The sequence below is a fragment of the Sceloporus occidentalis genome, unplaced genomic scaffold, assembly GCF_023333645.1.
Source record: "Sceloporus occidentalis isolate IW3139 unplaced genomic scaffold, rSceOcc1.0.p SCAF_134, whole genome shotgun sequence".
In the NCBI taxonomy this organism is placed as follows: Eukaryota; Metazoa; Chordata; class Lepidosauria; order Squamata; family Phrynosomatidae; genus Sceloporus; species Sceloporus occidentalis.
Window position 1 is genome coordinate 1,887,767 of NW_028317114.1, and position 13,622 is coordinate 1,901,388.

The 13,622-nt window shown below is 38.5% G+C and overlaps 1 protein-coding gene across 7 annotated transcripts in view; it reads left to right on the forward strand.

Moving 5' to 3' along the window:
- Nucleotides 1-13,622, forward strand: part of LOC149281360 (calcium uptake protein 1, mitochondrial) — an 85,122-nt gene that overhangs the window by 48,662 nt on the left and 22,838 nt on the right. For all 7 annotated transcript variants that reach the window (XM_089499364.1, XM_089499365.1, XM_089499367.1 and 4 more), the window contains one exon: nt 9,655-9,792. In XM_089499364.1, the coding sequence (XP_089355490.1) occupies nt 9,655-9,792 (138 nt within the window). The remainder of the gene's footprint in view (nt 1-9,654; nt 9,793-13,622) is intronic.

The following is a 13,622-nucleotide window of genomic DNA, read 5'->3' on the forward strand; positions in this document are numbered from 1 at the left end:
CCACAGAACAATTTTATAGCCAGTTATATGCAGAACCATTGAGTCATTCCGACATAGGTTTTGAATATTCATTAATGGCCTTTATTACTCTATAAATATTTCGAGAGTCTAAATTCCAAGAGGACCCTAGCATTACATTTTCACAATTAAATAATAACACATTCTTCTGCGTCCAAAACTGTTACTTTGTCATATATATATGCATAATATTGACAGCACTATAATTTTAGTGTTTAGTGCTGATTTTTGTTCTTTAAATATGATAACTGTATATGCCCCATCTATGCCCTCTGTCCATTGGCAGCTTATGAGATTTCCTCATAATGCTGTTCAGCTACATTTGATTTTGATCAGACATCTGCATTATTATGAACATGCTGCAAGTTTATAAGTTATACACGCTATAGCATGTTAGACAAGGACATTGTGTTTCTAGGTATTTTATAGATGCTGCCATAAACAAATACTCTGCGAGTACACATGCCAAAAGGAAAATAAATTATTTAAAATGTATAGCGTATAAACTGTAGGAGGCTTCATGAAGAAAGTAACAGAAAAGAATAATATATAATAGACCTGGCAAATGGCCTGAAAATAATTCACATTTTTCAGTTCATTTTTGGGCAGCAAATTACCTTCTCTGCCCATTTGGTTCAGACGAAAATCGGAAGGGTTTCAATTTGGGAATAAAACCTGTTGCCTGGTGCCCATATTCACTCTTTCATTCTTGTTCACGCTCACCTGCCAGCCACTTCCGCATCTTCTTGTTCTTCATCTTCTCTCTTTTATTTTCTATCTTCGTCCACATCTCAGTGGACATAACGCAAACTTCCACCAAAGTGGCGTCTTCTCACCTGATTCTTCTATCGAGTGGGAGGACGTCTTCAAAAGTGCCAGGGTTTCGACAGACGTTTACCTTAGGGTAAAATGACAGCACTTTTGGCGATGTCCTCTCAGCCAATTGGAGGATCAGACATAACTTTGCCTGAATCGTGGTGCTTTTGGTGACATTTTCCCACCTGATTGGAGGATCCCACTAGAGCACATCACTGGAAGTGCCACCCTTTCTGTGGAAGTTAGCACAAGGTTTTGTCCAATCCCCCAGTTTGGACAAACTGCGCCGCTATTTTCCCATAAAGTGTGAGAGAGGGCTGCGGCTTAATCTCACTCCAGCAAGCCATTCAGTCAATGAGTCTTTCCAAGCAAAATGGAATAGCATACTATTGGAATGTGCATATAAATTAATGGAATAAATACATTCACAGAACAGGAAAGACAGGACGTTATATCCTCTCAATTACCAATTGACAACCAAAACACCAAATGTTTTCAAACAGACAATAAATACTGGGGGCAATATGGAGCAGTATGGGGTGGCCAAAGGAAAGGTCAAAAATGCAGCAGGGGTTAAAAAAGGCAAGAAAAGTAAACCCTGCGCAATGATGACCAGAAAACCCACTAATGTGCTAATAATAAAGTGTGCACTTACGGTCAAAAACACTCCGTCTGCAGCATCAGGACGAACTACGGAAGTAGTTGGACTAGAATTAACCTCGCTGATTGAGCCAAATTAATTGGTCTTTTTGGACCCAACGATAAAAACAACAAAAAACCTCAATGGATCAATCTACACCTCTACATTGAAAACAAATAGCCTCCTCCATGTACAAAGTTACCATACAACTCCCCTAAAAAGGGACTAATATCTAAGACTAAGTAGAAATAGTTCAGATGTTAAAGACTTTGAGGTTAGGGAGACCAATTTGGGAGTAAGGGATATCCAAAAAATGGCTGAAAAAAAGCCTGCCAACATGCCCTAGGAGACAACAACAAAGAAAGTCGGAAGATGAAGCGATTAGATTCATTGGAACTTATGCCTGGCCAGAAGAAGAAAAAATCAATTGTTCATTACCAACTGAAACCCACCCCACATAACCCAACATGGCTACTACTAACAAAAAAAGGGTGTTTCAGATTTGGCCATTGGAAAGCAAGTATGCACATTCAAGCAGCTAAAACATTCTTGATATAATACAAGAATGTCCCATCAACTTTTCCGTAAATGGGGTAGTATATAGAATAACATGCATTTGCCAAAAGCAATATGTGGGTCAAACAATCAGACCCCTAAAAAAGAATTTTGGAGCATGTGTGCGCTGTTAAAAATAAATCTCACACCCTAATTGCAAAATATAGCCTTAATTGTCCCATTATGCCATAAGTTTACAGGCATTGGAATGACATCTTAAGAAATGAATGGCATCTTAAGAGTCTTATTGGATATAAATACTAAAAACGTTAGCACAAACAGACTGAACAAGTGCTTTAATTATGTAGCTTTTATATAGATATATCTAAACTAAATATAATACTTGATCAATATATGAATGGTTATGGCGCTGCTATACACAAAAAATAAGTCGTATTTTTAGTGATACAATCTAACATCATAATCAAGTCTTTTTTTTTTAAATGTATTAAACATATTACAGTTTGTACTAATTCATTCATGTATTTATAACCTAATTGGGTTAAATGTATAATTGTTAGAAAAATGCTTATGTTATCGTAAATATTATTGCTGACAAAGACATAAGAAAGCAGGGAATGTCTAGTCTATGATATATGCACGAGTTCACGCCAACACGTCTACTCTATGTTGTTCTATATATATATATATATATATATATATATATATATATATATGTGCAAAGGGTCAAGTCTAGGCCATTCTTAATTATGCAGTTTAAAGAGGCGTAACCTGCTTGAAAAGTAACCAATCAGAATGATGCATGCTATTAGAAGTAGATAAGAGGTTATATAAACCATGTAATTCAAACATGTAATCAGACAAAGCTTCGACTTTTGTGTGTTGTGTGCCTTGTCTCGATTATGCGCGTGATCTAAATAAAGGAAAACTCTTTCTGAGGAGAATTCGACCATTAATTCAACCAACAATAATACTGTGGGGTATCATTTATAGTTTATTTGTAGATAATTAAAAAAAAAATTATTTGAACATAAATCGCAGTTAATAAAAAAAACGTAAGATGCAATCATCTGATAGAATTCATATTAATACATTAAGTTTGTATGTATTTACGGTGTAACAATAGACAGTCTTAAAATCAGTATTCCTATAGGTCACGTAGAGGAGTTAGGTACGTTGAAGCTGAGCCATTCAGCAACGAACACGGTTATTTAAGGTTTTACAACCTAGAAAATTCAGATTCCCCTGACAAAGCTAGCATGTTGCCAACGAAATACTCGTCAAGCTTCTTTTGCTAACAGATTGATTGAATGTACCAAAAGGTCTTACTTCCCTAGTTAAAGATTTTATGCCGTGCTACCATTCACAATAGTATACTGAACTACACTGTAATGCCATAGAGCATGTAGACAATTTAACGTATTTTGAAGACCACTATCGCTTTTTTAGGCAGGCAGGGTAGGAACGCAGGGCTGTAGAATTGAACTATGTACATCCCAGATACTAATTCCTCTGATGCCTAATTGTGTCCTGCTAATGGCAATTAGCCTCCTAGTAAAGTATGAGGGAGAGGTGTAAATGACCTTAATGTTCTCTTATCTGGCATTTTCTCGTTTTAGTAGTTTTAAAAAAAGTTATGTTTTATAGATTTTTTTTCTTTGTAGTGTAAAAGACAACATTTATGGTAGAGCTTTGTTCACACATATTCTACTTCTGCTATATATTTAAAAAAACAAACAAAAAAAACCTGTAGATCAGGAAGCTGACATTAGTCATGTGATATTTTGGGGGGCTTTCTCTACGCACAAACACCATACTGAGCTGACTCTTTATGGTAATGCTAATGAAGCCTGTTCCCCCCACACTCTTTATATCACTCAGAATGTCCATCTGGGTTTTAAAGAATGAGTCATTCTATTGTTTACTACAAGGTAAAATTTTCAGGAGAAACAGGGCTATGCATCCCTGACTATGTTCATTCTTGTTTTATTGAGGACTACAGGCATTCTGAGCTGTAGATAACAATCTGTTACAAAAGTATTATATAGTGCTATGACATGAAGGGAAAGTGAATATTAACAGTAACATGGCAATAACATTCCTCATGTTAAGACACACTGATACAAAAGAAAAAAGACCTGCTCTTTTGAGCTTATAATGTATCATTAGAATTTCTATCAACTTCGGGCGCAACTAAATTGAAGTGACCAAATGTCTTAATGATACATTGTCTAACATTTCTTTACTTTTCATGATTGCAGTATATTTGAAGCGATCCTGCAATCGTGTTGGTTGAAAGCCCCATAGATCTACACAATGACACTCTGTACCCTGTCATGTATTGAGTTGGTTTAGAGATTTGGGGTCTCAAACATGTATTGGTTAACAGTGTTAGGTTTTGAAGACGCCAGAGCCATTGGTTTCAGTCATCCAGATAATTACCTGAGCAGAGCATGCTTTGTTGACTGATTTGTAAAAGGGTCCTAATTTTGTCTGTGTGGATTTACAGTATAAGAAAACCATCACTGATCAGTCTCGGTGAAATGCAATTTATGAGAATTTACAATTTACCCAAATGCTTAATTAGCAACACATGCGATATCCTTAACATTATTTATAAATAAAATTCTTATTAGACTATAGAACTGAAAGCAGAGAGGGTTATTCACAGCATTGTTTGACCCAATTTACAAGCTGTTTTTTTTATACCAATTACTGTATAGTGCTGCTCCCATTAAGGTGATGTAGATGCAATTCCCCAAAGCGATCTGCTTTAAAACACAAAATCACTAGTGATAATAGGGTAACATTTAAAACTCATTGAACCATTGCTTGGAATACACTTCTAACTGTGTAAATGCCTTGTATAAAATATAAAACATAGTTAAAGTGGCTATTGGTTGTGATATACTGTAAATCACTGAAACAATTTCTGTACTTGTAAGCTTAATGTATTCCTATAAAGACAACATTTATGGTAGAGCTTTGTTCATACATATTGTACTTCTGCTATATATATATTTTTTAAAAACTTGAAGATCAGGAAGCTGACATCAGTCGTATGATATTTTGGGGGGCTTTCTCTACGCAAACACCATACTGAGCTGACTCTTTATGGTAATGCTAATGAAGCCTGTTCCCCCCACACTCTTTATATCACTCAGAATGTCCATCTGGGTTTTAAAGAATGAGTCATTATATTGTTTACTACAAGGTAAAAATTTTCAGGATAAACTTTGTTGTGTCTAGCTAACGGCAACATAAGAGAAAACATTTAAATAATGAGGTAAACTATTTTTTTAAGAGGATAAAACTAGCTGTGAAAGAGTATTTGCATCAGGTATATGAGAGGTTACCATAGTAATGGAATATAAGCCTGTAGAACATAAGACAAGGTCAAGACCAAGTAAGATATGAGGTCATCTCATCTTTCTAGTCTGCCTTTTTTGAGGCGTTTTGATATTCCTCTATGAGGTAAAACCCATCTCCTGTCTTATTGCCTTGGTCTCATACTGCAAAAATGTGAAAAAATACTGTAAAGTAAGAATGTTTTTTAAAGAAAACACATTCTTTTAGGTACACTAGCACAAAGACAGGGATTTTGTAGGCATATAGTTAGGTGTATGATTAAACAGTTATAACAGGCACTAATGACCATCAATTTAATATGTAGGTAAAAACGCAATCATTAACTGAAACAGAAACAGCTGTGTAGGAGGAATAAAACTCGCTAGAAAGAAATTTCAAGACAGACAGGTTTTCAGATGTGCTATCCAAGCTCTTTTGAAGAAGCACAAATACCGTATTTGCTCGATTATAAGACGAGGTTTTTTTCAGAAAAATACCCCTCGTCTTATAATCGAGGTCGTCTTCTAATTAGACCTCAAAATGTCCGCTGGGGACAGGCTGCTTACCGGTGCTTTGGTCGCGAGCAGCAGGAGAACAGGAAGCTAGAAGAGTGTCACATAACTCTGCCTCCCCCCTCCTTCCTCTGGGGGCGGGGCCAGAGAAGTTGCTCGCTCAGCCGGGCCCCTGCAGAAGTCTTCGAGTGAGAGATCTGCAGTTCAGGTAAGGGGGTGGGGGAGGGTTTTTGTGATTAATGTGTGAAGTATGTGTGTTTAATGGAATGAATGAGTATTTAAATGTTTGTGAATGAGTGTGTGTTAGTATGGATGTGTAAGGGGGGTAGTGGTGGTAGCATGGCATAGGGAGGCTGTATTCACACTCCTATCATCCCCAGGTTCCAGCATGTACTGGCTGCCTTGGCTTGATAGGAGTGTGATTGCTGTTAGCAGTTATATATATATATATATATATCTCCAGAAATGCCTTTTAACCCCCTATATGCCACTCTGGCATATAGGGGATTAAAAGGCATATCATGGGGCAGAGTGGCATATAGGAGGGTATAAGACATTTCTGGAGGCAGAGTGGCATATAGAGGGTTAAAAGGCACATCTGGGGGCAGATGTGCATAACTGGGGGGGCAGGTTGGCAAATAAAAGGAAATAATATATATTTTTATCAATCATAGCTTTTATTAAATATGAAAATATTGTTTACATGAATTAATATTTACTAGTAAAGCGTTTTTTTTCCTATAGGGTCGTCTTATATTCAGGCTTTTTGGGTTTTTTTGTCCTAAATTAATATTTAGATTTTGGGGGGTCGTCTTATAATCGAGCAAATACTGTAAATGGGCAGTGTTGAGGACCATAGACTCTATGGTCGGCCAAGGAAACTTGGTGCAGCATATCAAAGGCACATTTTGATGGGATCGACCCCCCAGAAGTGCCACCAGCTCATCCTTGGCGGAAAACAGTGGGACCCTAGTACATTCACCTACTGTCCAAAGAAGTCTGGTTAGAAATCTGGTCATTAATAGATATTTGTACTGAGTTTAGAAATACCCAGTGTTTTTGTTTTGTTTTTTATAAGTAGCATATTGCTATATTAAAACCATTTTTAACATACTGTCATACTGTTCCCATGCCTTCTTTGGAACATCTTTGAAGCCAGCCACTTCACTTCACTCCATTAATCCATATATGTTTAAAAACTAGACACCCCAGGGTATTTCAAATGCTGGTATTTTAACTCGTTCCATGCATTAATTCTCCCACCAGTCTTTGTCATACTTTGTGGTAGTTTTTTTTTTTTCCTATTTATTCACACATTTTACTTCAGGTATGAATTTACTGCTCCTGGTATCACCTCCTGAGTACGGTGCTCCCACCAGTGCATAGGTTTGCTGGACTAAAAGGCCAGATTTGGGAAGTGCACGTTTTTCAAATTTAAATTTTGACATGTGGAAAATTCTCCTCCATGTCCTATTTGGGAGATCTTTGAAGCCAGCCAGTTCAATTTTCCCGCATCAAACATATATAACTAGACATTGGTGGTATTTTAACTCTTTCCAAGCACACATTTTACCACTACACTTTATCGAAATTTTCAGTAGTATTTTTTTAATAATGTGTTTTAATCCTGACCTGTAATGGTCAGGGTTAAAACACATTATTCAATTATGCCTATTTTAAAGATGTTTGTCACTAGGGTTGTTGCTTCATTTCAAGTTAGGAAAAAAATCCCAACTAAAACTGTGTAAATGCCAAAAAAAATAGGTTTATCATTCCCTTGTGCCAATTATCATAAACCCTTCCATCAATAATTGATAAGTATTTAAATTCCCGGTAGATAACTGGACACAACAAATGTGTGTGCACTGCAAGTGACAGACCTTATTTCTAGGGAAGCCATACATTGAGACAGACATCCAAAGGAATTTCTAGTTGAATACAGATGCAGATGTGTTTATGATATTAACAAAATAACCTAGACAGAGGAATTTTGTGAATTAGGCAAAACAGCATTTGCAGCAAGTGTGTTACTACATAACAAACTTGTATGTTTTAAGACCCTGAAGTTCATTTTTTCCCACATTAAACTATTTGTGCTGATCCAGGTGTGACCCTACCAACACCCTTTTTAGGTTCTTACTTTAACTTAAATCAGCTATAGGTTGTTGCAATGAATTACATTTGTTAAACTATAAAGCCACAGAAACATGGAATTTGACTGCAAATAAGAACCATTCAGCCCATCTAGTCTAGCCATTTTCCTGATGTAAATCCTCATTTAAGATAAGTGGGACACCTTTGTTAAGGGCATGGTTAGTGGGAGGGTGAGTCAATTCTTTTACAGTGGGGTTATCATTCATATTATGCATTTTATTAACTTTTTAACATCAGCATGTTATACGGGCTAATATGGACAAAAGCTGTTTAGCCCTACTTGCTTGATTTTACAGTTTAGTGGCTTTGAAACATCAGTATTATCGGGGTTATGTTTACAGTGCAAAGTCTAACAGATGCTTTTACCTCCGGTATGCTGTAGAATGTTTCCGCAGATTGCTAGATTTACTGGTTTTTATCCACAACATCCCTGTTTTCAGTCTTGATAGCTAAAAAAAAATAAAAAAAAAATGGTCTAATCGCTTCCAAACTTTTTAGCGATAGCACCTAAACATTTTATACAGTCTTATATCCTGTCTTCAACATAAATAATAATGAATCCTTAATGAGTAAAGGTAATATTTTAGTCATTTTAATTTACTAGATTAATGTATGTAGGGTCTTACACTACTGTTCTATATTTTTTGTATCTTTTTTTTTTTTTTCTATACAGGTTTATCTAGCAGTGTACAGATCGATCACGCTAGATTTTTAGTATCAGTATCTCATGAAGACAACACAGATAAACTAACACCCCATGTGCCATGGGGTAAATTTAAAAACCATAATTTCTTCTGACGGCTATTGCATAATTAATTAATACGGTTATGATGGGATTGCTATTTTCTTTATTAAGAAAAAAAATCTCATGGCATTTGAGCTAAATAACATATAAGCCTTATAAAACGGTGTGTGACTATTGATAGTAAGGCAGGTGAATAAACTATAGTCAATGCTTCATTTGTGACTAAATTTAGAACTGGCCAGGACTATAGATCCTTGCTGTCAATTCAGAACATAAGTGGCTCCGTAGGAATATGTGATGCACTGTGTTTACGTACCTCAGCAAGAGGTACCTGTATCCCTTATCTCATGCGACCACTGCATAGCCATCTGTGCACTCTTAGTTTCAAATGCTTGCTGACATCAATGTATTGATTTTTCAACACTAAACAGTGTGTTAGAAAGCTGATCTCTCTATGATTGATGACTGTAAACTTGGTGATACTATACAGAAAGAATAACTTTTTGTTCTTTATTTTAAAAGGTACATTTTGGGACCAAAATGATATCCTACTAAAATATGTATATTGTAATATTAAGCCTATTTGCGGCTATTTATTAGATACACCCTAATATCAGTTTTGTGGTTTTTTTATTTACTACACTCATATTTTCTCTGCAAAGGTAGTATAGGATTTGGTGTAGCGTTGTGCACTCAATGACAGCTAAATCCTTTTATTTTAGATAAATACAGTCGAAAGTAAGAAATATGTCCTTTATTGGAGAGCAAATTTACATAGGCAGTGACACAAATGTACTTTATTGAGGGTTTTTTTCGCATCTGTATCTTCAGTACCCATTTTAGTAGACACATCTAACTCCCACTAAATCCTTGCTATTTTAACTCTTTTTTATTTTACTCTACAGTTTGAGCGCCATGACCCAGTGGATGGACGTATCACTGAGCGACAGTTTGGTAGCATGCTCCTGGCCTACAGTGGAGTGCAGTCCAAGAAACTTACTGTTATGTTAAAGCAACTGAAGAAACTCTTTAAGAATGGAGAGGTGAGTAACTCAACAAAGTTACAAAAATATAACATTGCCATAAATGGTCTCCAATCAAATTTACATGTTAAAAACCAAACAAAACCAATAGCACCTTCACTTTTGCAGTTCCACAGATTTGTTAAGGTATGTTAGACAAACAGTATAATATAACACGGTGTCATTGAAATTTAGCCGGGTCCACAAGATTTTTGCTGGTTGGGTTGTCGACTGTGACAGTGATTCAAAGTGTTACTAATGTGACAGTGATTCAAAGTGTTATTTAATTATTAGTTGAAGTATACAGGTCCTGCACTCCAAATGTAAGTAGTGTCAAGTATTATTTTATAATAATCCAGATGGGCCCAGCTGCATAGCACATAACACGTAAAGCAGTTGGTCAGCCTGGATTCTTTGGCACTTAATTTAATAAAGTAATACTTGACGTTGCTTACATTTGAAGTGCGTGATGTGTTTAGTTCTTTGTGCTGCCTGTGTGTTTTTGAGAGGTCCCGGGAACCTGCCCCCAGTGGTGTATTCTGGGTTGACAATCCTAACCGATGGCTACATTTTTGTGTTAACCTGATTAGCCTTCTACATCATATATTGATTTATTTTGTTGCACAGATTATTCTTGATAAAGCAATAAGTATATATTAATGTACCATCCTTAATTTTACCCTAATTTCTAACTATGCACATATCATTTTCTTTTACTCTTCAGTACTCTACCTCTCCACTTTTCCCTTAATACCCTAAACATTCAGTCTCCCTATATTTCACTTACATCACTTCAAAGTAAGCAGGCGACCAGGGGTGTAGCTACTTGTCAAACATTGCTTTTGGAAGATCCTGGTTCACTTACCATTAATGGAAGCTCTTGGAGCTTATTCTGAAGAGAAAAGGTGATATTGTTAGAATTTATGCTTTCATATAAGAGATGAATGAATGAGTGATACTTTCCTGAACTCCAATAACTCAGGCGATTCAATATGGCAGTTACAGGGAAATAAAAATGTGTGTCTTGACATTCTGTAGCCTGGGGTCAGACGGGTTTGTTTCACATCCTATTTATGGATTAAGATAATCCCTTTTATGTGAAAGCCTACAGCTTGATGTCCTTTTGAAACCTTTTAAAATCTGAAAGCTGCTGATATTACATAAATATGGAATTAGATTTCATTGCTCTCTAAAGTTATTATTTATGCTTTAGGCAAGGAGGACTGAATAAATGTATGAAAATAGATATTCATAGTCTTCTGCTCAGTACAAAAATGCACAAATAATGAAACCTTGACTTTTAAACTTTTAATCCTTCTAGAGGCAGGATGTCTGTGTTTCCAGGTGTCAGGATGCCACCCTGCCAGCCTGGACTATGTAATATAGATACCTACTGCCATTTCTATCTGCAGCCACTAGTGGCCACCCTACTAGAGCCCTGCGCGGGACTGCTTTTTTAATCCAGCTCCCGCTGATTTCTTCCCCGCTCCCGCAATGTGGGTGTTCCGCTCCTGCCACATTTGTGGCCAATCCTGCCCACTCCCGCTACATTTGTGGACAATTAAGCCCACCTCCTTACCTGAACTGCAGATTTCCCGCGCAGTCCCGCAAGGCTGCCCTCGAGTTGCGTCCCGCAAGGCTGCCCTCGAGTTGCGTCCCGCAAGGCTGCCCTCGAGTTGCGTCCCGCAAGGCTGCCCTCGAGTTGCGTCCCGCAAGGCTGCCCTCGAGTTGCGTCCCGCAAGGCTGCCCTCGAGTTGCGTCCCGCAAGGCTGCCCTCGAGTTGCGTCCCGCAAGGCTGCCCTCGAGTTGCGTCCTGCAAGGCTGCCCTCGAGTTGCGTCCCGCAAGGCTGCCCTCGAGTTGCGTCCCGCAAGGCTGCCCTCGAGTTGCGTCCCGCAAGGCTGCCCTCGAGTTGCGTTCCCGCAAGGCTGCCCTCGAGTTGCGTCCCGCAAGGCTGCCTTCTCGCTGCTCCCTTACACCGTCTCTTCTCTTGCGCCGCCCAGGAACAAGGCGGAGTCACGGGAAGTGACGTCACACCACGTGACTCCGTTTTGTTCCTGGGCGGAGCAAGAGAGGAGACACTGTAAGGGAGCAGCGAGAAGGCAGCTTTGCGGGACTGTGCGGTATTACCGGGACCCGCAGGTACAGTGCCTGACCACCCACTCCGCGCCTGCAACTCTCTTGGCGGGACCCACCTCCCAATGCAGTCCTCTACACCCTACCCTCTCTGGAGCACCCACAACTAAAATCAGCTGAGACCTGCTCTGCCCTTCAGTCTGGCCCTTTGCATTGTGGTGTATTACGCTTTGCTGTTTCTCTGCTTCCTGGCCCTGTTCTCTTCCTGGCGGTTCTCTGTTGAATTCAACCTGTTTTGACCTGGCTTGTCCTGATCTTTATCTTGGCTTCTGATTTGTCTCCTGTGATCCCCTGGTATTGACCCGGCTTGCCTGACTGCTTGTGCCCTGCCTGAGGGCTCCCTGCCGTGAGTCCAGTGCCCTGCCTGTGATCTACAAGCTGGGTTCCAGCCTTGTGCTATCCGAAGTCCGTTCTGTGGTCCCATATCCTGTTGTGATGCCTCTCTGCCTTTATCACGCTTATTGACCAGTCTTATTTTTCCTGTTCTGCCAGCACACTCCAATATAGATATGCAGCCTCTTGTCTTTGTTTGCCTGTCTGTACCTACCTACCTACCAGTTATGATGCATCATGGGTTACAGACAGAGCCCCTGTTATGTCCTGCAACTGGGCTCCTACCCGACCTGCTTGCCCGAGTCTTGACACCATGTTGACTCTTCTGTGTCTTTCCTTTTTTCTACATAGCGAGTTTCCATCCTTACAAGATTCTTAAACTTCGCAGTCCTTACTATGCATTATCAAGCAGCAACCCCGTTGAGCTTTTCCAGTAAAACTAGATGTGCTGGATCTGCTTAAGTTAAATCAGTGAGATGTTGCGACGCTCTACTTGTTAACTATGTATTCAATTTTTTGTCCCATCCCCTGCCACGATGCTGGGTGGTTTGATTGGTTAAGACCATATTTCTAATCTACCCAGAGGCTCCTGGATTACCGCTTATAGTATGGTTCCATTCAAACAATGATTTTTAGTAAGCTCCATCTAAGGCACTTAGATCATCTACCAGAGTGCAAAGCCCTTGTGTATAATTTTACCCGATTAAACAACCTTAGATTGTTTCACTTCAACTCTAGTGCCAACTTTTCCTACTCCCAGTTTTATATTGTTTTACCTCTGTCTTTGGCTTGTAGTTAATAGGCACTAAAAGGTGACAGGACACCATGCAAAGTAAAGATAAGGTTATCTATAACTGTTTCAGACCATCTGTGTCTGGAATTGTTTAGGTAATGTATATTATGGAGGTTCTGCACCTGAAGGCCACTTTAAATATTATGGTACACCATTACTGAATCTAATGAATGTATTGACGGTTTGGAAATCTCATTTTTATAAAAATCAATAAACCTAAATTACATTGTTTAAAAAATGTTCAACTAACACTCAAGAGCCTAGTTTAGTGATAATACTTTAGAGTCTCAAATGGAGGGAATGAATAATTTAGGGACCTACCATTTTCCTTTAAATGGTCTGCTCATCATTACAGCCAGTAGACAGTCATGGATTATTGGTTACATTACATTTATACAGTGCTAGCAGATACTTTAACTTTATAATTAGATGCAGTAGGATAAATTTAAACACAAACTGGTACAACAAGAGAAGAGGGCTCTGCTCTTGCAAGCTTACAATCTAGTCGGTTAAGTAGAAGAGGACTGCTTGGACGAGGATGAGTTGGTTGAGTTGGGATGAGCTGTCCCAGCTTGTATGGTTGTATGGTTG